Source organism: Lynx rufus, unplaced genomic scaffold (assembly GCF_022079265.1).
Source record: "Lynx rufus isolate CCGP_SWC_20201006 ecotype Redwood Valley unplaced genomic scaffold, mLynRuf1.p SCAF_24, whole genome shotgun sequence".
NCBI lineage: Eukaryota > Metazoa > Chordata > Mammalia > Carnivora > Felidae > Lynx > Lynx rufus.
In genome coordinates this window covers 14,137,206-14,160,076 of record NW_025814839.1, presented here as the reverse complement: position 1 = coordinate 14,160,076, position 22,871 = coordinate 14,137,206, and the positions used below count along the sequence as shown (strand labels likewise).

Sequence of the window (22,871 nt, the reverse complement as noted above, 5' to 3'; positions counted from 1 at the left end):
CAAGAACTGCTAGCTCAGTTGTGATCATGTGACATTCGGCATCACGTACTACTCGTGTTGCAAGACATCACTTGTTTATCAAGTTAAAATTTATTAGAAATATTTGCTTGTGGAACACCCGCAGAACAAGCTATTTGCAATCCAAGGTTTTACTGTATTTCCATCCCCCAAAACGATTTCCTCATTCCCATTTATAATCACTCACTATTCTTACCCCCAGACCCAGGCTGATCTGCTTTTTGTGTATAGATTTGCCCTTCCTGCATGTTTCATGTAAATGGAATTATTGTATATTTATGTAGTCTTTTGCAACAGACTTCTTCCCCTTAGCAAGTTTTTGAGCATCCCGCACATCATAGCAAGTATCGGCCCTTCATTCCTCATTATGGCTGAATCATATTCCATTCTGTGCATTCATTTACCACGTTTTATTTATCCATTCACCAGTTGATGGACACTGGGTTGTTTCCAGCTCGGGGCTATTACCGTTAATGCTTCTGTGAACGTGGGCACACAAGTCTTTGTGTGAATGGATGTTTTCATTCTTCCCGTGTGGAGACCTGGGGGTGGAAATGCTGTGTTGAGCAGCCAAGTTTAGCTTTGTGAGGAGCTGCCCTACTTTTCCAGAGTGGCTGCAGTATTTTATATCCCTAACGGCAGAGTCTGAGGGCTCCTGTTTCTCCACAGCCTAACCAACACTTGTTACCATCTGTCTTTTAGATCATAGATGTCCTGGGCAGTGTTCCTTTATCCTTTTAAGTGATGCTGGAGCCTGGTGGGGATCAGAGAAGGGTAGCAAAGAATTAAAGATGTGGTTGCTAGAGCTCAGGAGAACAGATTGTGACAACAAAAGCAGAACCGGGAGACCAAATTTCCCTCCCGGAGAGATTTCTCCGGGCAGCTCTGAGAAGTCCCATTCCAGGGAGTAGCTTCCAGTGCAGACATGGAGCTCAGTAAGGGGCCCTGGGGAAACCCTGCTGGACCATCCTGGGCGGTGACAGTGGGCACAGGGGGAACTACAGTCTACACAGAGGCTAATGAGGAGGGAATGGGCATTGCCTCCTGTGGACTGTTTAGTCCTGCCTCTCAGGCTCAGGGTAATAATGCCTGGTCCTCAGCAAAGCCGCCTGGGCACACGGGGGCAACCATCTACCAGCCCCACTGCTCACTGTTGTTCCTTCGAGGCCCCTGCCTCACCCAACCCCAAGGAGACAAGCAGGAAACCATCCCTTCCTTCTGAGAACACTGGGTGTGAGCAGACACCCCCCCACCCACCCAGTCTCTGTCCAGTCCTCCAGCCCCCCTGCAACAGGCACATTCCTCACTGAGACCTTGAGACCCCGAGGGACCCCCACAGGCATCAGAAGCACCATTTCCTGGTTCTCTCCACTCTGTCATCTATTTTTCCAAATCCCAGTCCCCAGCTTGTTTACTTCTCTGGTCCTTTAAATAGCCACATGAGAGCGCGTGCCAGCCTTGAATGTCGTTTGGGACTGGACTGCACTGAGCCTTGGGCTTCATCATCGTGTTATTCTTCATGCTCCTTCCGCTCTTCTCAGCACAGTCTGTTCTTTGGAGCTGAGCCAGCATGGGGTCGGTCTTTCCCACTGGAGCTGCCGCGAGTCCTGGGGGCTGGGTGAGGAGCCGCCTGGCAGCGCCATGGCCCAGATCTGCACTCTGGAGGCCAGCTCGTGCCACAGCCTGTGGGGCCAGGTAGCAGTGGGGCTGGACATTGGTGCTGGTGATGGACGATGGCACTGAACCCCCCCCTCCACTGGGCTCGCCATCCTCTGGGAGGGGGGCCACAGGATGTTCTCTGCTCGAGTCCAGTCAAGACTGTGCAAGCTGTTATTGGTGTCACTAGCTAGGGTGGTACCGGCTCTGGGGAGGGGGTCTCTAGAACATGTACAGCCATGAGACAGACTGGCCAGGCAGACGTGTGTTACTCAATGTCTCCAAATGCGCCCACAGGAAACCAGCCACTTGAGAAGGAAGTTTGGCTTTTCTGGGCTTTAAAGAAAACTGACACGCTGGAGTTCCCGTAACCAATAGGCTGTTGGTGGGGGGACGGGGGTGTATTTTCCAAACACACACAAAAAAGGACAATCCAGGGGTGATCGGAAACTTTGACCTTGGTGAGCCAGGCTGCAGGGGTGGGGCTTCCCGAGAAGCATGGTCAAAAGGCAGTAGAGGCCGGGAGTTTGTCACACTACTGTCCATCTGCGCTTCTGTCTGGACGTGCTCCTGTTAGCCACATCGGCCTCTCAGAACAGCAGGGCCAGGGATGCGAGAGACGCCATCTGCCCCCGCCGCCATGCAGGGCCTCCTACGGTACTTCCACCCTAGCCGGGCCAGCCGGAGCCGACTGGCCTCTGCCGAAAAGCACCTGTGTGCTCGGGGCACGGCCCTGTGGACCCACATCCGAAACCTCATCTGCAAGGGCAAGGTGGGCAGATGGGGGTGCCATGGTCTCCTGGGTGGGCCGTGTAGGACCAGGGGTCCCTCTGCCTGTTTGGCTACGTTGAGAAAAGGGGTCCAGTGATTACTGTTCCTGGGAGGGAAAGGGAAGGGGATTTCCTGCTGAAGCTGCTTCTGTGTCTCCTTTAAAGAAAACTCCTGGTGGCGGTGTTGAGCTCTCCCTTTCCTTAGGAGCCAGAGGTATGGTGTCTATCCCCTTCCTTCCTGAGAAGCCAGGGCACAGGAGTTGAGTGTGATAGTCTGGCAGTATGCCTCCTCCCTTACCTTTTCCCACCATACCTTATCTGGTTAAGAGCGAGTTAGGGCCCTAGCGTCACCCCCCCCTGCCTCCCCCCGGAGGAGGCTGTTCCCCGAGCTGGATGCCTGGCATTCACTCTAGCGGGGGAGCACCAGTTGGGAGGTTTCCTTTTCTGAGTGGTTTGTGACTGGTCCCTGCTGACAGGCCTTGCCCCTCAGGGTGGGGGTCCCCATGGCCCAACAGTATGCCCACCCCCAAGAACTTCCAGGGACAGATACGGAGCAAGAACCTGTAACCACACAGCCCCAGGAGGGAAACACTCTGCCACCCTTTGTTTTTCTTTGTCATTGTGTCTGTACATTTCAAATCTTTGGAGATGTTAACCAGTAGGTTGGTGAAGGGGAGGTAAGGGGAGCCCACACCCCAGGAGTGCCTGTGACAAGCCTCCATGGTAAGCAGTGGAGGGATAGAGGCTCTGGTTGCACACAGCTGAGAGGTAGCAGCCACTGGACCTTGTTTTGTCACCTGCACAAGGTCCACGTGGCTGTCACTTCTTGGGTCCCTTGCAGTGGATAAACATGGATGCCTGTCCTGAGCACCCCACTGGACCTGGCACTATGCTCAGTACCGTCGTGTGTGTGTGTGTGTGTGTGTGTGTGTGTGTGTGTACAAGTTTGTGTGTGCAGAAATCACGAGACATGGACCCTGCTATCAAGTGGTTTGCCTAGTTTCAGCCATGCATCACAAGGCCCCGTATGAGGAACGCCAGGTTACATGGTGTCAGACAGTGGCTCCTTGGCTTTATACCAGAATCACTTAGGGAGGTTTCTAATTAAGTGAACCCCAGACCCCACCCTGAGCTGTGAGTGCAACCCTGTGAGTAGAACTCAGGGAGCTGTTTTTTCAAACAAGCTCTTCCCAGGTGCTCATTTGTCTAGCCCACTGGTGTGGATATGTGCTCCCCAAAACAGGGAGGATGGAGACCTCAGAGATGGGGAGAGCTTGGCCTGAGCACAAAGTTGGGTATGTTACAGCAGCACAAGCTGTCAGGTGAGATGGGGCAGCATGGTCCCGTGGGCCGGCACTCAGACAGTACTCTGTGAGGTAGAAGTCAGAGGGCTGCAGAGGGCCTTCCTCCAGACCTGTCACTAGCTGTGTGGTTTGGAGCTGGGCTCTGGATCCTTCTGGGCCTGACTCTGAGCCATAGGACTGGCCTGGACTGGAGACCCCCTCCTGCATGGGCTCCTACAATTAAACCACCAGGCACACTCAGGGAAAAAACAGTTTCAAACTCTTGGTTAGCACACCTTCTGAAAATTAGTATTAAAATGGCGTTTCCCAAAATATTTAAGCCGACAGCTCGGCCTCCACTGAGCTGTGTGTAGCACCTGTGATGGCTGGTGAGGGGGAGCAGGACAGCTGCTACCATGGACTTGAGCTCCCATCCAGAAGGGACGGAGGGAGGAGCAGGGTGCAGGGCCCAGACCTGTCACCAACTCACACCAGGGGTGAGTCTGGGACACATGAAGCATAGGAGAGCTCTCAGTTTCCAGGGGTTTTCTAGCAGGTCCCCTTTCTGGACCCCTCTCAGGTGCCAGCAGAGGTCCGGCTCCAATTCTGACTTAAGTGTGGAGACATCACAGGCTTGGGCTGCTTGCTGCCTGGCAGGATCTCTGCACAGCCCCCAGGGCACCTAGTAATCATGACTGCTTGCTTTCAGCTGGACCCCCAGGCCCTGCAGGACAGAGACTGGCAGCGGATTGTCATCGCCATGAACGGGGTATGTTGGCACCTACTTTTCCCAGAAGATTAGCGTGGCCCCCATTCCTTCCAAAACAGTCCGAAGGAGGCTAAGCCTGAGCTAGTGTGTGAGGTGGGGCATGGCTGCAGGAGGCAGAGGTGCTGCAAAGCAGAGTCACTATGAACGTTTGGTGGCTGGTGTCGTAGTCACCAGCCAGGCACTGAGCCTCCCTCCCCAAACAGTGATCCAGTGGTACCACCAAGTTAGGCAGGACCTCGACCCTGGGGTCTGCCTGTAGAAATGGAGACCCCTGATTAGTTTTCAGTGCCCCAGAAGGATTTAAATCTTTAAAAAAGAAAGAAAAAAGAAACAAAACAATTACCTACCAGGAGAGGTCTGGGCATATATGACAAAATGTTACATTTGATAGATAATTCATGGCTTTTTGTTATGTTACTTTCTATGCTTTTCCTCTTGTTAACTATTAAGAAAGAAAGAGAAGCAGTGGGGATTAGGGTGGGGAGGAGTGTCCTGCAAGAGCCAGTCTTTAAATCACCCTGACTGTTCCTGGCCCTTGCTGAGTTGGGCCAGGGGGCTGCCCTGTGCTGGGATCTTAGCCCGCTTGCCTGGGGAGGGGGATGATTTGCCAAGCCCCCAGGGCCTCTGGGAACTCAGACTGTGAGTCTCAGAAGGGTTAGAGGGCTGTGCTCCCTGCCTCCCCCTGCAGATTGAAGTGAAACTCTCCATCAAGTTCACCAGCAGGGAGTTCAGCTTGAAGAGAATGCCTTCCCGAAAACAGACAGGTGTCTTCGGAGTCAAGATTGCCGTGGTCACCAAGTGAGTGGAGAGGGGTGAGGGCTCATGCATCTCTCATCCTCAGGCACAGAGGGCACCCCGTCCCACCCCCGCCGAGCAGGTGTTTCTGAAGGAAAGAGCAGGCAAGGGTCTCCACTCTCTGCGTGGTCCTCTGAGCACAGGATGCCTCTCAGGCCAATGGAGCACTCAGTGTGCTTAGCTACCTCCTGTGTTTACCTAGAAACTTGTCCTCATCAGTTCAGGAATGTCCTCGCCCCCTCATGCAGGCCGGCGGGCTGGCTCCCACGCTACCACTGGAGCAGCACAGAGTCAGGGTCTTCTTCCCTGGCTCTGAATTTGTCACAGTCAGGGTTCCTGTGGCAACCCCAGCCCCTGGGGCACAGGTCACTTGTGAGGAGAAGTTTTTATGCTGGTTTGAAAGCAGTTCTCAGGGACACGGGCCTCTTCCTCCCAGAATCCATTCACTTCCCCTGTTTGGAATCCAGCCGGGCCCCTGACCTCAAAGGCCAGAGCCTGCGTCACATGTCCCCCGGACACCTAATTGTATCCAAACACCACTCCCTGCCCCCAGCTGCACCCCAGCCTTCCCCACAGCTCTCTGGGTGGACCTGGGCTTGAGCAGAGAGGACTGTGTCAGCAGTTACCCCAAATACGCTCCGCTAACGGGGGTGGCTTGGGAAGGAACTTTGCTGAGCTCCTGAATCCAGTTGCTAAACTAGTCTAAAGCTGACCCTCCAAACAGCACATCTCCTATTTTTAGGGTACTCCTACTCTGGGAATTGGGTATTGTTAAGATGTGAGCAAAAAGTGTTTAGAACCACAGGATTCTGAGTGCTGAGGTTAGGCAGCCCTGTGGGGTTGTTCATCCAGCAATCCAGCAGGTGTTGGAGTGCTGCTGTGTACAGGGCTCACCTCTTGCTCAGGCCTGGAGGGGTCAGGGTTCACCTCTCACATAGCAGTCTTGGCAGAGCCAAGACTGGGTCCAGGACTCCGCAGCCACCTATTAACCCGATGCCTGGAATCTTTTAACTGACTTCCTATGGCTGATAACACCTAGGAAAGCCTCCTGACCTTCCCTAAAGATCACATATAACTCACAGGTCATCTGACTACCTTAGAAAGACCCTAATAAGATCTAAACAATGGTAATCATGAACTCTGAGAGCAAAGGGAAGGCATGCAGGAGGGTCTGTGTACGCCCACACCCGGGGGCCTTCATCACCCCCATCTCTAGGCGTCCAGGTGTGCAGACAGTTGATGGGTCCAGCCCCGTGGCCCGAGCCAGGGGCTGCCAGGCACTGAAGGTGCTTCCCCTCACCCTGCAGGAGAGAGAGGTCCAAGGTGCCCTACATCGTGCGCCAGTGCGTGGAGGAGATCGAGCGGCGGGGCATGGAGGAAGTAGGCATCTACCGTGTGTCTGGAGTGGCCACAGACATCCAGGCGCTGAAGGCGGCCTTTGACGTCAGTGAGTGTCGGCCCCACGCGGTGCAGGATGGGGTGTGGGCGTGGTGACCTTGCACCCTCCATGGTCAAGGCTCCTGCTGAGTATATTAGGCTTCGTACATTTTCTTCACTTCTTGTCTGATTTTTCCAGTGAAAAGAAGAGGGAGGGGTGAGAGGAGGTTCCGCAGAAGCCCGTTCTCCTGTCTGAGCAACATGTGCATGGCTCTCGTGGAGTTGGCCCAGGGGCTTATGTGGGGCCGCCCCACCTCCCACTGGGGCTTGGCCTGCTTCACAGGGTAGAAAAGAGGTGCCGACCAAAGCTTTGGAGTCAGTGTGGCCTGACTCCTAGGGTGGTGGAACTACCTCAATCCCCAGATGAGGACACTGAGACCCCAGAGGCTCCCCAGAGTAGAAGGTGGCAGAGCCAGGACATCGTGCCTGGATACTCTTCCCTCCCTGGTTTGTGACACAGAGGGCCAGTGGCCACCTGAGGCCAGAGGGAAGGCACTGGTTTAAACTGTAGAGTGGCACAAATAATCCCAGTATCAGAAGATGCCTGCCGTCAGGTAGTTGCTGCAGAGCGTAGCCACCCAACTCCTGCCTGGGCACCGTGTCTGCGATACCTCCATTGGCCTGACAGCCTCTCGTGGTGGCTCTGCTGCCAGGCCGCCCCTTGCCCAGCAAGGGAGGGGTCGGGAGGACGCCTTCTCTGCCAGAACCGCTGGCATACTTGGAAGAAGACACAACCTGCTCAAAGGAGGAACCCCAAAAACCGTCCTCCTGCTATGGGCTGACTTGCCTGAGGCAGGGAGAGCGTAACCCTACTTGGTCTCCGTGAGTAGGTAGGTCGTGCTTCATCTCCACGCTCCTTCCAGATAACAAGGATGTGTCCGTGATGATGAGTGAGATGGACGTGAACGCCATTGCCGGAACGCTGAAGCTGTACTTCCGTGAGTTGCCGGAGCCCCTCTTCACCGACGAGTTCTACCCCAACTTCGCCGAAGGCATCGGTGAGCATGGGAGGTCTCCCCAGCCCCTCCTGTCCAGTGGTACTCTGAGGTGGGAGAGATGTCAACAGCAAGGTGAGGGTGAGCTGCGCCCCCTCCACCATGGTCCACCTTTGAGCCCAAACTTCACGGTGGCAGCAGACCAAGAACCTAGCTGGTCCTAAAAGGCCTCTGCCTATCCTCAAAGGGCCTCCTGCTGTCCCCGTCCCTCCAAGGAGCCCAAGAGGGTGAAAGGGCTGGTACCACTGCGGCACACCGGAGTATGGGGTCCTGGAGGCTCCTTCCTCCTCACTGCAGTGCCCCTCTGCTCCTCTAACCCCAGCTCCTGGTCCTGTCACATTGGGCTTCAAGCCCAACCTGACCCTAGGTCCTCCTAGAGGGTGGTGTCCGAAGTGGGGGTGTGGGGGGACAAGGCAACTGCAGCTTCCACACCCAGCCTCCAGGGCCATTCATTCAGCAGAGGACCCCCAGGGTACGCAGGATGATGAGGGAACTTCCAGGGCCTTGAAACCTTCCTGCCCTCACTCTTCCTGCTTCAGTCCATGCTCAGCTTCTCATGCCTTGGGCTCTTCTGAGCAGAAGGTGGGAATGGCCAGGTCGGCTGGGAGGGCAGTGATGCCTGCCACCTCCTGGCACTGGATCCTCACTGGGGGCCAGTGCTATGTGGGCCAGGACAATGATGGGCCTCGACTGCCCTGAGAGCCCCAGGAGGGGCCTTCAACTTGGTCATGACCCTGAGAATAACCCCCCTCCCAACCCCCTGCAGCTCTTTCAGACCCCGTTGCAAAGGAGAGCTGCATGCTTAATTTGCTGCTGTCGCTCCCAGAGGCCAACCTCCTGACCTTCCTCTTCCTTCTGGACCACCTGAAAAGGTAACCCCAGCTCTTCCTCAGGGGCCCCCAGGCAGCAAGGCACATTCTCTTGTGGCCCACTGGCTCCTAGGCCCTAGTCACACTCCATGGCTCCTAGGGCCCTCTCCCCCCACCCCTGTCTGTGGTTACTCATCCGTTCTGGGTATTGCTCCATGGCCTTAAGGAAAGAGTGAAGCGCTTCAGCCATGGCCTGTGGTGTGCCTGGGCTTCCTCCCCGCTCCAGATCATGGCCCACAGCTGGCCCAGCCACCTGCCAGCCCCAGGTGCTCTTTGTCCTAGGCCCCTCCAACCCAGAAGAACCGGGGTGCAGTCTGCTTCCAGCACATCCAGGGGTGGGGTGTCTGTGTTGTGGAGCCAACCCAAGGCAGAAAGGGGTGGCTCCCATTCTCACATTCCCTGAGCCACCCTCCAGAGTGGTCTGGCCCCTCCACCTCACCTCCATCCTGAAGGCCATGTCTCAACAGCACCCTCTGCTTTGGCCCTCTGCAGGGTGGCAGAGAAGGAGACGGTGAACAAGATGTCCCTGCACAACCTTGCCACAGTCTTCGGCCCCACGCTGCTCCGGCCATCAGAGAAGGAGAGCAAGCTCCCTGCCAACCCCAGCCAGCCCATATCCATGACTGACAGCTGGTCCCTGGAAGTCATGTCCCAGGTATGAGCAGAAACAGGCTCCAGCTCACGCCGCCTGATCTCAGAGGTGGCCTCTGCCTGGCCCACCCAGGGTCCTATGGGTTATTCCCATCCAAGGTGTACAGGGGGAGGGGTCCAAGGTGCTGAGAGAGGCACTTGCCTGAGGCCGTGTGGCTGGGAGGGGAAGGGAGGACCCAGGCCACTGTCCTTCTTTCTGTTCCTTACTGGGGCTTCTCAGGGCCTGATATTTTCAGGGGCCTTCAGATCTCTTGGCGGGAGGGGCTCGTGTCGCCAGCACACTCTGCAGCTGTGAGCACCCCTCTGAGCCACTTTCCTCTTTCCTCCTCCCTGCTCTGCCCCGGCAGGTCCAGGTGCTGCTGTACTTCCTGCAGCTGGAGGCCATCCCTGCCCCAGACAGCAAGAGACAGAGCATCCTATTCTCCACTGAAGTCTAAAGGGTCAATTCCATCTCTGAGAGGCCAGCAGAACGGCCTGGAAACCTCCTGGAAAAACGGGCTATCCACAGAGTGGGAACCGAATCTTCTTGAGGAGTAATTAGGCCACCCCGCCCCCAAGGGCTGGACTACCCTTGTCTAGGGACTGCCTAGAGACAACTACCCAAGGCAAAAGGCTAAGTGGCCTGGGCAGTTCTGGACCCCGCCCCCCCGGCCCTTGGGCCTGTGAGCTTGCAAGGAGCCTCAGACTGTGGTTTTCCATGCTGCCACCAGAGGGTGCCCCAAGCCAGCATGCCTCAGCGCGCAGCAGGCCTGGCCGTGGGACCAGGTGAAGGGAGTGGTTTCTACGAACTTACCAGAGTTTAAGAGATTTCTACTGGAACGCTTGTCAAGATGCACCGTCTCCAGGGAGAAGGGAACGTGACCAGATTCCCTCACTATCGTGTCTTGAATAAACACCGATGCTGCTTCATACCGTGGGGGCCACAGCCCTGTCCCTGTGTGGGTGGGGGCTTTTCAGTTTCCCTGACTTAGAAATTTAACTCTGTTTGTGTAACAGAGTTTGAAAAGCTAAGTCAACACTGTGTAGCGTTTGACCCCTTTCGCCTCCTTCCTTCTCCTTCTTTCTAGAAGGAACTCTGTCCAGAAATGGGTCTTCCTATTCTGTCCTGTTGCGTTGTTTTTGCTGTTCATGTGCCCCTCAGAAGGCAGCTCCCGTGGGGCCTTGTAACGCCTGTCTGTCTGTCCAGGACCGACACCAGGGGGAGGGAGGCCCAGGCTGCGCACTTTATGGCTTCTTCTCCAGGTATAGTGACCCTGTCCACTGCCTGTTGGGCACAAGCTCTCCTCTTTGGCTTAAAAAGGCCTCAGTCTTTCTGGCTTCCTCCAGCCTGTCGCCCCCTCTGCCCACACCCTCCCTCCCCCTGATCATCCCCCGACATCAGTCACTTCATTCTCTTGCTCTCTGCTGAACAAACTCAGTAAACTTTTGTAAAAGTTTCCTCTCGGCAGCAACAGCTTGCTGACAGCTCGTTTTAAACTTTGATCCGAATAGCCTTTTGATACTTGAATATTTTTAAGTTTTCTACATAGTTTCTAATTTTTTTCCTAACAGATTCAGATAACTAATACGATATTAGAATGTACTCCATGGACAATTCGTGTCCCAGCGGCATTTTGTCTTCCTCTACACCCCAACTCTGTTTTTGTCAGGGGCCGGTTCTGAAGTCTCCTGAGCATCAGGAATGTGGGGGGAGGGGTTGGTTAGGAGCAGGGGGCTGTTCCACTGGCCAGTCTCAGGGTGGGGCGCTCCTGTCCCGGAGCAGGTAGAAGGACAGGGACTGGCAGCTACCTCCCCTCCCTGCTCTCCAGATACCGGTACAGAAGCCAGGACATTCCTGGTAACCCTCCTGGCCATCCAGCTTGTAGAAAAGAGAACGAGGGAGGCCGCTAAGTCTTTTGAAGAAATAGATCTATAAACAATTGCATCCTTTTTTTTTTTTTTTTTTAAAGAGAGGGGTTAGGGCAAGGAGAAAAACCTTGAGAAGCCAAGTTTCCATGCTGGTCTTGCAAGAAAAGAGAATATAGTGAACCAGAGGAGGAAAGCAATAGTGTGACTCAGGAAAAGGTGTTTGCTTGTCACATGATTACACCAGTAACAGTGGCAATGTCCCATGATCCCTCCCATGTCCTGGGTGGCAGGGGTGGGGGTGGGAGGGCTCGCCTGACACGTCAATAGGCAGCTCTTGCCCAAACTCGCAGCACATGGGGGGACATGTGCTCTCCAGCCTCCCCTCTGCTTGTGGACCTGCTGAAGCAGGGTGGGGGTGGGGAAGGGCAGCAGAAAACAAAGTCTCTTAAAGGTTTTATGTCCACATACTATATTTATTTCTTTGTACTTTTTCCTTGCGAGGAGAGCAGACCCACCATTTTAAAGGAGTGTGGCTCTCCTGGGGGTAGAGGCAGGGAGCAGGGTCCTCTGCTCTCTGCACATTTCTGGACTCACTGGGTTTCTTAGGCCTCCAGCTCTGGGCCGCCTCTGGCCTGGCTTCCCAGCCCCATCCATCTTAGCATCCCTCCAGCCCTGCAAGGGGAACACACTCTGCTTAGAAAAGCTACACCCAGCACTCGTTTCTGTTCCCCTGGTGTCATGATTTGCATCTGTCGCATTGAAACTGGAAAGCAATATATCAGTGTCTGTGCCAATTTTCGTTCCCTCCCCCTACCTCCTCCCCCTTCTTACTTTTTATTTATATAGAATGTGTGCTGTTTGATGACAGAATGACCACTCTTCCTTGTGTAGCTCTAAAAGCGCTCCTTCGCCGGGTCACAGTGGCAGTGGTCACTGGCCACCTCTGTCGCCCTGTCTCACACACGGGCCTGGGGGTTGGTAAAGCGAGCATAGGGCAAATAGAGTCCTAAAGCCCAGACATGACCTTCCACGAGGCACGGCTGCTGGACTCTGCAGCAGACGAGAAGCCTGGAGCAGGGAGCTTGATCCGGCCCCCGAATCTGGAGCAGGGAGCTTGGCTGTCTCTGCAGCTGCATTTCTGCTTTGGGCCCAGCCATCCCTATACCACCGTGGGGGAAGGGACTGCTGACACTTTCATTAAAGTTACCTGAGACTACTTGTGTCAGTGGTGATTGCTCCATTCAGAAGGAAAAAACACGATCGGAACCTTTGGGAGGGTCCCCGAGCTGCTGGGTGGGAGCTGGGGGTGGGCAGCAGAGCTGGAAGCAGCGGCAGGTGATGTAGAGGGCCCGGATGCCCCGGAGGCCACCTAGGAGGGCAGCGCACACCACAGTGAAGAAGCCAGGCCCAGGGGGGTCTACGCACCACAGGCGGGCACCGCAGGCAGTGTTGGGACGTGAAGCAGCAGAGCAGGAGCTTGGAGCCCTCTGGTTTAGGGCGGTGGGGGTACCGGCCATGCCAAGCCCAGAGGCAGGGAGGACTCCAGCCCCCCACAGCCTGGCCCTGCACCGGTCCCTTGGTCTCTGTGGTTTCTGCTGACACCAAGGTTTGGTGGTCCTGCCAGGTCTGGCCTTCCTGCTGCCTGCAGGCATGGGTCTCTCTGAGCTGCCACCAGCCTTGCCCTCAGGAAAAGTCTGTCCAGCTTACAGGGAAGTTGTGCCCAGGGCGGAGACCGGTGTAGGACTTGGGGGAAGCTGGGTCACACTCATTTGCCACCCCCCTGCGTCTCACCTCGAGACTCTCCTAAGGGTAAGGCTCACCTCGGAGACTGCAAGTGGCCAGTGAAGGCCTTCCTCAGACCCCCAGGGAGGAAGGTCTCCTCGTCGGCTGCCTGGTCAGCTCCCGAGGGTGGGGGCAGTGTGGTGTGTGGTCATCTGCCTGCCCTATGATTCTCCCTCCGCTGGCCTCCCAACACTGCTGCCTATGGGGCATCACTGCGGCCATTTCACTGGCCTGTGGTGACCCAGAGGAGGTCACACCGAGAGTGCGACAGGATGCCCTGGGATGAGCCTCCCCCCTCAGAATCTCCAAAGGCATCAGAGCCCCCTCCCACAGCACCCCTCCAGCATCCCCTCCCACAATATCCCCCCACAAGTTGTCCTCACGCAGTGTCCCCTCCTCTCACAGGTATAAGAGTTGACATTGGGTTTTGCCTGCATTGGAAAAGCTTCACCTACACCATGTCATCTGTCTACTCTGACATCTACTGATGAAGAACAGGCTCCCACTGGCCCTTGTCCGAGTATTCGACCCCTAAAAGGCTACAGTTAGTTTTCTCTGTCCCTACAGTGGTGGTCCTGTTTGAAAACCAATAACAAAATGTTTTACTTTTTTAAGTTTATTTTTGAGAGAGAGAGAGAGCGTACGCACAAGCAGGGGAGGGACAGAGAGGGAAGAGAGAGAATCTCAAGTAGGCCCCACACTGTCAGTGCAGAGCCTGACATGGGGCTTGAACCAACAAACTGTGAGACCATGACCTGAGCCGAAACCAGGAGTCAGATGCTTACCAGACTGAGCCACCCAGACGCCTTGCAATGTTTTAAAGCCCTACCATATCACTCCTACTAGGAGTTGATTTTTCGGGCAAGAGCTGACTAGCCAAGTTCCTAAGAGCAGGCTCCATGTCCAGCCAAGTCCAAGCCAGTGATCCCAAATCTGAGATCTTCCACCTCAAAGGGCCCTCAGAGGCCTCTTAGTCCAATCCCTTTGCTTGATAGATGGGGACACTGAGGCACGCAAGGCCGGGGGTGGGGGGTGGGCACCAAGTCCTCCCCACCCAGGTTCCCAGAGCCAGTAGATGAGCAGAGGCTAGGATCTCTGTGTTCTGCTGGCTCCCCAAGCTAGCTCCCTTTCTGCAGGAAAGGGCAGAGCCAGGCCTTGACCACCAGCCTTTGCCTAGATTTGGCAAGGCTCGTGAGGGCACACAGGCTGAGGCCTCCAGGTAGCCCACATGTACACACCCTGGGCAAATAAAAGAAGACAAAGTTTTGTGTAGAAATCTCACCAAAACTTCTATACTTGCCCCTCAAAAAAAATGCATCAATTGCATTAAAAGGAAACATTTCCACGAACTAACGATGGACTATCACAAATAGCTCTGGAAAGATAAACAGAAAAAGTGAGGGGGTGACAGACCCAGCTCTTGAAGAGGCCCAAATGGCCTCCTGGAGAAGCTGCCATGGGTCAGCAAGCAGCAGCAGGCTGAGGGGCATGCCAGGATGAGGAGGGACTGTCAGGCCTGAGGGAAGGGGTGCTGGAACTCAATGTAACTGGAGTGGAGGAGAGCAATGGGTCAGCTGCCAGGTGCAGCCCTGTGTCTCTGTCACCCCAATACTTGTAGCCCAGAAAGGCCAACCAGGGCCATGACAAAGAGGCACCCACGTAAACGGTTTCTGGGAAGACAGGGCCCCCTTGCACCTCTCAGATGTGTTGAGATCAGAAAGGAAACCAGCTGCTTTGGGGGACCTAAGCTGCTCATCTGTGCACTCCCAAACAAGACGCATTGAGCACCCTGGGCCAGGCAGCCGACTGGACATCACATGGCCATGTGTCCAGAGAAGGGCCTTCTAGGGGCCTCTCCGGCCAGTTCAGCTAGAACACTGAAGGCAGTCCACACACCAACTATTTTTCCATTCTCCTGTGGGTGGAATTGGGCAGGGCCTGACCAGAAACTCTTCCTTACGTTTTTCAGTCACTCTGTTGCAACCTGAGCCTGGCAGCCGGGGGTGTGTAAGTTCAAATGGGATGCTGGACAAAGAAGGGGCCTTAGGAATGGGGCCTAAACAAGTCTGGGTACCTAAGCAAGTTCAGGTCCCAAAGTAGCTGCAGGCTGAGTAGCCACAGAAGCAGAGATGCCAGGATGGTGGCCACCCCGGCCCCAGGAACTCCCCAGGGGTGAAGAGCTTGAGTGACCAGGACAGATGGACCTCCCAAACCCGTGGCATGGCCCCCAATGGCCAGCAGGGAAATTCCAGCCCCATCCACTGGGAAGCAGATTCTGCAGATGCTCATTTAAATACAGCTATCATTTAAATTACATGAAGGGGTGGTGTTGACAGACCCCCCTCAGGATTTGCTGTCTCAACTCTGGGAGGTGAGCCCCACCTCCCAGCTGCAGGGGAAAATGGGCCAGAAGGAGAGAAAAACAATGGACAGAGGGGAATAGCTGCTGTCTCTTCTATTTTTTGGAGACAGTATTTACAATGTTGGGGAGTGGCGAGCAGTCATTTGGAACAAGCTAAGGCATCTATGACCTTTGTTTGTGTGCTCCATTAGGTAAACACTTCTGGGCTGCACTTCCCAACTGGGGCCCTTTCACCTGGTGATCACCAAGAAACAACTCTCGGGGCTCCTGGACAATGAGCAGTGACTGCAGGAGCCCTAACCACCCCTGCAGACTGGTCTCCAGCCTCTGAGCTTCGGCCCACCCAGGCCACCTCCTGCCAGACCTGCCTCCTACTGATGCTGTGCTAGGGTGCTGGAGTGCAGCAAAAATCCCTCTTCTGCCTGGCTGGCATTACCTACCCCCTTCCCACACTCTTCATGGCTGACCTAGAGTTTTCCAGACTCCACTATGCCATGGCTGTTATGAACTGAACTGTGTTCCCCGGAAATTCATATGTTAAAGTCCTAACCCCCAATGTGACTATATTCAGAAGCCCTTAGAGAGGTAACTAAGGTTAATACAATGACCTTTGGCCTTTGGCCCTTTGAACTCCTGGAAGTGGAACCAAGCTGGGAACCTAAGTTCTCCCTATACTCCTCCATGGGGGGGCCAGGATGACCACACAGAGGGAAGGGGGTGTCATTCACCTGCCCTGTCTAGGCCACATCAGTGAACCTCACAGACAAACATTTTGTGGCCTCCTCTTCTGCTTATAGTCAATGCAAATCTTTTTTAATTCACAGTCACCCTGTGGCTCCTATGAGTGACCTAACCATAGCCACCACCCAGGCATGGCATGTACAGGGTCATCCCAAGCTGAGGCCCACATGCTTGCTTGTTTCAATGTGAGGGTCCCCAGACAATGGTGATCTTAAGGGGCCCAAAACCCCTATGCAGCTACCCCCATCCCCTCAGCTACTCAGCCTCGAGACCCCTCCCCTAGAGTTCTGAGGTCCCAACTCAGGGTCAAGGCCTGTGCTTCCTACTTCCCAGGCCAAGTGGATGGGTGAGAAATTGTAGCACCTGACAGGCAGGTCAAGGCTGAACCCCAAATGTGGTAGGGGAGGGGAGGCCTCAGGGTACTGAGGATTTCCTAAGCCCCAGTGGAGTAAAAGCTAACTGGGAAACAAGGCTGGGATACTGGACAGACTGGCATGCACTGCCAGGAGGTACGCACTGTGGCCTTTTGCCTCGGTAATGTATGACTGCTGCTCTCAAGGTGCTTAGAACTTAAGCCACATGCCTGTCCTGGCTGGACCATGTGGTCCCTAAAGCCAGCTCATGGCCATCATTGTCTCTGATTCTCCTTATGAGAGTATTCCCATGTTCAGACAATACCAGGCCTCTGAAAGAGGAAGTGGCTCTTCCATCATCCCTGTAATGGGTGAATTGTGCTCCCCCCCCTCAAGATATGTCCAACTGGAAACTTGTAATGTGATATTATTTGGCATAAGGGTCATTTCAGATATCATTGAGGTAAGGATCTCTAGATGAGATCCTCGAAGATTAGGGTGTGCCCTAAAGCCAATGACAATCATCCTTACACGAGACAGAAAAAGAGAAGACAGACACGCAGGGAAAACACCACATGGATTGAAGGCCAAGATTCGCTAGATACATCTATAAGCTGATGGTTGTTGGCAGCCACCAGAAGCCAGGAGAGAGGCATGGACAGGATTCTCCCTCCAAAAATCCAGAAAGAAACATCCCCTGTTCCCACCTGCATTTGGGACTTCAGCTTCCAGAACTGGGAAAGAACCCACTGCGGTTGTGTTAAGCCCCCTTGTGTAATGCCATCTCCAGAAACTAATACCGTCATCCTGCTAGTAAGTCCAACACTGTGGCCAGACCCTGGCTTTCCAGCTTCCTCGCCTGTTCTCCCACCTCCAAATGCGCTCCTGCTCAGAACAGAAATGGATTGTCCCTCCTTTGTCCTAGGGCCAGAGACTGAAAGGCTGGGGTGGGGTCCCTGGAGACAGACACGGGGATCATCACACACAACCCAGCCTGAGAGCTTTGGCTACTGTCCTCGGGCCCTTTTCCCACCACAGCCCTGCCTACAAAAGACCCTGAGAGGGGCACCTGGGTGGCTCAGTCAGTTAAGTGTCAGACTCGTGATTTCGGCTCAGGTCATGATGTCACAGTCTGTGAGTTCGATCCCTGTGTCAGGCTCTGTGATGGCAGTGCAGAGCCTGCTTGAGATTCTCTCTCTCTGCCTCTCCCCCTCTCATGCTCTCTTTCTCTCTCTCTCTCTCTCTCTCTCTCCCTCTCAAAATAAATAAATAAATAAATAAATAAATAAATAAATAAATAAACAAATAAACTTAAAAGAGAGAGAGAAAGAGAAACCCTGAGAAAGTAGACGGCTCTTTCCTGGCCTGTCTTCTCAGGCAGCTCAACCTATAGACCCCCTGTGCCCCACCTCTGCAGAGAATCCTGTAGAGGCCGCTTTTAGGCAACAGGCTTGAGCAATGGAAACTTAAGCAAGGCAAAAGGGCCCACAGTGACCACTGGGCTGAATGCAAACAGGCTCATTAAGCCGCCTGCCTCAAAATGGCCATAAGCCCTCACTGACCAATGGGCTACTTACAACCAGTCACAGTTACCAAAAAAGGGGAAATTCCATCCGTTCCCATGCCTCCTCACTCCACCCTGTAACTATAGTCTCCCCCACCACCACCCTGTGGCAGACAGTCTCTCCTTTGCTGTCCTGCCCACTGCTCCCTAGTCCTTCTATCTCCTGTGTTCTGCCTTGGGTGAATTCTTTTTCCACCCGCTACTGAACTCCGCAATCAGGATGCCCCACATATCTCAACACTGCTGCCCATAAACACACTCAGTTCACTTCTAGCTCGCAGAAAGCAGGAGAGAAAGAAGAAACAGTCCTTTCTTGACACTCCCCCTGCCCAGGTACAACCACACCCTCCTTCTCCTTCTCCATCGAGCTCCCAGGAAGGGCTGCCTGCCCTTGCAGTCTCGCCCCTCAGTGCCACTTCCTTTGTGTCCAGGTCAGTCTGGCTCTGCCTGGAAGCCAAAGGCTGTTCCTGCCCCGACAGCCTCTGACATGGCTACCTGTCCCTCCTGCCGATCCCCTCCTCCCCTGGCTTCTGTGACAGGTGTGTCCTGCTAACCAGTTTGAAATTAATTCCCCAGGGCAGTTTCATGTTTTCTCAGCAGGCGTGTCTTTCCTCCAGATATTTCTAGAGCTTTTCTGAATTGCCTTCAGGTTTTCCTGCGAAAACAGTGCTTTGGGTTCCAAACAGGATAATGATACACTGTTATGTCCCTCTCTTTTTACCCATTTTCTTAAAATTTCCCCAGAGTGAAATTTACCCTCAAAGGGTGAATTTTTCCAAAAATCCTAAACATGGTTCTCAGCGATGTGGGCGTGTTGGGAGGCTCGGGTTGTGTGCAAACTTCCCAGGAGGCTCCTTTGCAAGGTGTGGGGCAACACCAGCTGGGGGTGCAGCCCCAGGATTTAGAAGCCAAGACTTGTGGCACCTCTTGGATGATTAATTTATCTTACTGAAGCTCACTTTCCTCACCTGGAAAATAAGGATAAATAAGGATTCAGTTAGACACTGACACTAGGAAGACCGATGACCATTACTTACACCTTAGGCACCCAGGGGCGCCTGGGTGGCTCAGTTGATTGAGAGTCCAACTTCAGCTCAGGTCATGATCTCATGGTTCTTGAGTTCCAGCCCCGCATTGGCCTCTCTGCTGACAGCTCTGAGCCTGGAGCCTGCTTCGGATTCTGTGTCTCCCTCTCTCTCTGCCCCTCCCTCACTCACGCTCTATCTCTCTTTCTCTCAAAAACTAAATATTTAAAATGTTTTTCTTTAATTAAAAAAATAAACCCTGGGCATTTTACATTAGAGTCCCTTTTTCCAGCTCATCACTGCTGTCCCCATATTCCCATCAAGATGTGCATTTGTTTCCCAGAGGTCCCCAGTGCTGGGTAGTTGAATCAGGAAGATGGACAAGGGTTATTGCTTTCTGTGGATGGGAACTTGGACACTGAGAGACAAGAGGAACCATGTCATGAGCCCTTACCACATGCCAAGCCCTGTCCTTGGGATGTTTACAGTCTCCATGTCAGCAGACACTAAATGCATCATTACCGTTTATTAGCCATGTGATTTCCATGTGCCAAAGACTTCGAAGAGAAGTGTGGTGTGCAGGGGGCATGAAATAGTGTGGGGTCCTGTTATTTAGTCCCCCCAGCACCCCAACTGGCAGGGGAGTATTGCCATTGTTCACAGAACTGGAGGCATAGAGAGGTTGAGGAATATGCTTGAGGTCACAGAGCCAGTGGCTGTCTGAGCCAGGGTTTGAGCTCAAGTCTGGGACCCCCAGAAATGCTCACAGGCCTCAGTTTCCCTGACTGTGTCATAAGAGGGTCTGATTATGTCTGATCTCTGTAGGCCATAAGGTGGCCACAAGGTGGATGCCTTGTATCCTTCTGGGTCACCTGCAGGCCAGCTGGGCATTGCAAGGAGGTTTTGGGGTTTCAGGCTGTGGTCGCCAGTACATGGGTCCCTCCTGGAGTGAGCAGCATAGATGTGGAAGGCCAACAGCCCATCTCTGCTTGCAGACACATCATTGCTCAGCTGACAGTTGCATATTTCCTGGGACCCAGAGCTTCCCTGGCTCTGAGGGATGCATGTCAAGAATCTCAAACTCCACGTCCTGGCACTCAAAGCTGATGACTTGCTAACTGTTGGGAACAGTTGTTTTCCGATTACAACTTGGCCTACTGCCGATGCTGTTTGATTCCTCCAGCTGTGGTGCAGATGAAGCAGCTGGGCCTGAGTGGGGCAGTCAGTGATTGCGGTGGGCATCAGGGTGAGCTGAGTGGGTCAGTGGGAAAACAGCAGCACTGAGCTCAAAGGGGTTCCAGGCTGCAGGGCTCAGCACACCTTAGTGGTGATGAGACCCTAGCATGGTAGGGCCAGCAGGGTCTGACCCAAGGGGCGCTCTCAGCTCACGAATGAATCATCACAGTGTCCCAAACCCTGCCACTTTGTGGCCATAGCCAGATGGAGGTTGGGCCCTGGGAAGGGCTCACACACTGATAGATGACCTCCTGCACAGGCAGTGAGCCACATGCTTCCCCAGGTCCTCTCTTGCTCCAGGCCAGCAGCTGCAACAAATGCCTGTTCTTTCCTCCCCTTTGGTTCTGGGGAGCCAAGCAGGATGAGCAAGGACAAAGGATGGAGTATGGATGACGTTGATGGGACCACACAGATGCCAGCACTGAGGTCCAGCCACAGACTGGAGTGAAGTCCAGATGGTTCTGTGTGCCCCACCCTCAGATTTGTCTCCTTCTCTCCCACCCTGTCACTAGCCCAGACCTCCCAGACTCCCCAACCCCCAGAACCATGAGCAGGCCCCCGACTGTGAGGGTTGCCCTCCTGATCCTGTGCATGCCAGGAGGCCAGTCCTCCAAAGGCAATCTTGCAGTACATCACTTCCATGTCCCAAAGGTGCAGTTACTAGTTGCTGTCCACACTATTGAACCCAAGTTCTAAGGCCTGGTGGGGAAGACTCTCTGCTCTGCCCCTACCCCCACCTCTGCATGGACAGCCATGCTGCCTGCTGCCCTGTTCCTTGTTTTTGCCGATGCCTGTTTGCCTTCAGTTCCTTGCTCTTTCTTTCTCCTGCTGTCCTCTATCCGGGATGTGCCCTCTCTTTATGGAAATGCTGCTCAAATACCACTGATTCCTCCAGGACACCTTAGCAACTGCTTACCTGATTTAGGACCAGTTTACACTGCTGCCTGGGCCAGAGAAGGTTCTTAGAGGCTAGATAACTGGTCAAAGCCATCTCTGCCCCAGCCCCAGCCCCAGGCACAGGGTCTGGTTCCACAGGCCTGGTTGCTGCTCAGGAAATGTCAGCAGCCTCCTGCTTGGTCAAAAATGGCTCTTTTGCTTTGGAATTTCAATGGGAGAACATCTATTTCAGTAGTTTTGGCTCATTAAAAGTACTTTGCTAGATCCTGGATATTCCTAGGAACTTGGTTTCTAGTGTTAGAGGATAAAATTTAAAATTAAATTTAAAAATGAACAACAAAAAAGTAAAATCATGACCCTTATGTGGATATAAAATAAACACGTACCAAGTAACAATTTGTTAATTAAACAAGTTGCCAGTAAGATGTTACTATCAGGGGGCACCTGGGTTGCTCAGTGAGTTGTATCCAGCTCTTAATTTCGGCTCAGGGTCGTGAGATCAAGCCTATTTCTGGCAGTGCTGAGCCCGCTTGGGATGGTCTCTCTCTCTCTCTCTCTCTCTCTGTCTCTCTGCCCCTCCCCTGCTCTCTCTCTCTCTCTCAAAATAAATACACTTTAAGAAAAAAAAAAGAGGGGCGCCTGGGTGGCTCAGTCGGTTGGGCGGCCGACTTCGGCTCAGGTCATGATCTCACGGTCCGTGAGTTCGAGCCCCATGTAGGGCTCTGTGCTGACAGTTCAGAGCCAGGAGCCTGTTTCGGATTCTGTGTTTCCTTCTCTCTCTGACCCTCCCCCAGTTCATGCTCTGTCTCTCTCGGTCTCAAAAATAAATAAACGTTAAAAAAAAAAAAAAAAGATGCTACTATCAGTTCAAAGTAGAATCCAAAGGTCAGACACATTTATAGATCAGAAATATTGAAATAAACTTGCAAATGGAGGCAAAACTGACTTTTCCACTGTGGGGGAGGGTTATCCTTAGATAAGATCCATTTGCATTGCTATCAGTTTTCTACAATTTGCAGAGTTGTAAAAGAGCTCAAAGATAATAGAAGGCTCAGAGCCCCCACAAAATCAGAACCAGACAACCTAGAAGGATATGTTCCAAGGATGCATAACTTTCCATTGGAGAATCCAGGAATCTTTTTTGCTTCATGCAATTTTCCATCCACTAACAGCTCACAGCTGAAGACAACCCAAATGTCCATCAGTAGGAAAATGGATCTAGTATGGTATGGTAAATTCATGCAATGGAACACTATACAGTAACCAAATAGATATTACTTTTGCATGCCACAGGTACATGCAACAAAATTGATTAATCTCATAGGCCTAATGTTGAGTGAAAGGAGGCAGAAGAATAGAAAATAAATAATAGTGGGGCACCTGAGTGGCTCAGTTGGTTGAGTGTCTGACTTCGGCTCAAGTCATGATCTTATGATTCGTGGGTTCGAGCCCCGTGTCGGGCTCTATGCTGACAGCTCAGAGCCTGGAGCCTGCTTCCGATTCTGTGTCTCCCTCTCTGCCCCTCCCCCCACTCATACTCTGTCTCTCTCAAAAATAAACATTAAAAATAAAAAATAACAATAAAAAAAGAAAATAAATAATAGTATTTATAAAGAAAAGAATAAAGGTTTCCCCTGTAATCTGAAAGCAGAATGTTTCTATGAAATCTTTCCTTCTTTCTTTCTCTCCCTCCCTTTTTCTTTCAATTTGAGAGAAACTGATGCAGATGGGGAGCACAACTGACTTGTAGACAAACATAAGAAATCTTTTGGGGATGATGGAAATGTTTTTAAACTGGATTATAGTCATATTTACACAAC

The 22,871-nt window shown here is 53.2% G+C and overlaps 1 protein-coding gene across 1 annotated transcript in view; it reads left to right on the top strand.

Annotated features, from left to right (window-relative positions):
- Window positions 1-12,307, top strand: part of BCR (BCR activator of RhoGEF and GTPase) — a 128,803-nt gene extending 116,496 nt beyond the window's left edge. The window contains exons 17-23 of the mRNA XM_047087978.1: window positions 4,437-4,496; window positions 5,185-5,294; window positions 6,599-6,738; window positions 7,592-7,726; window positions 8,490-8,595; window positions 9,085-9,247; window positions 9,591-12,307. Of these exons, the coding sequence (XP_046943934.1) occupies window positions 4,437-4,496; window positions 5,185-5,294; window positions 6,599-6,738; window positions 7,592-7,726; window positions 8,490-8,595; window positions 9,085-9,247; window positions 9,591-9,680 (804 nt within the window). The 3' untranslated portion in view covers window positions 9,681-12,307. The remainder of the gene's footprint in view (window positions 1-4,436; window positions 4,497-5,184; window positions 5,295-6,598; window positions 6,739-7,591; window positions 7,727-8,489; window positions 8,596-9,084; window positions 9,248-9,590) is intronic.
- The last annotated feature ends 10,564 nt before the right edge of the window (window positions 12,308-22,871 follow it).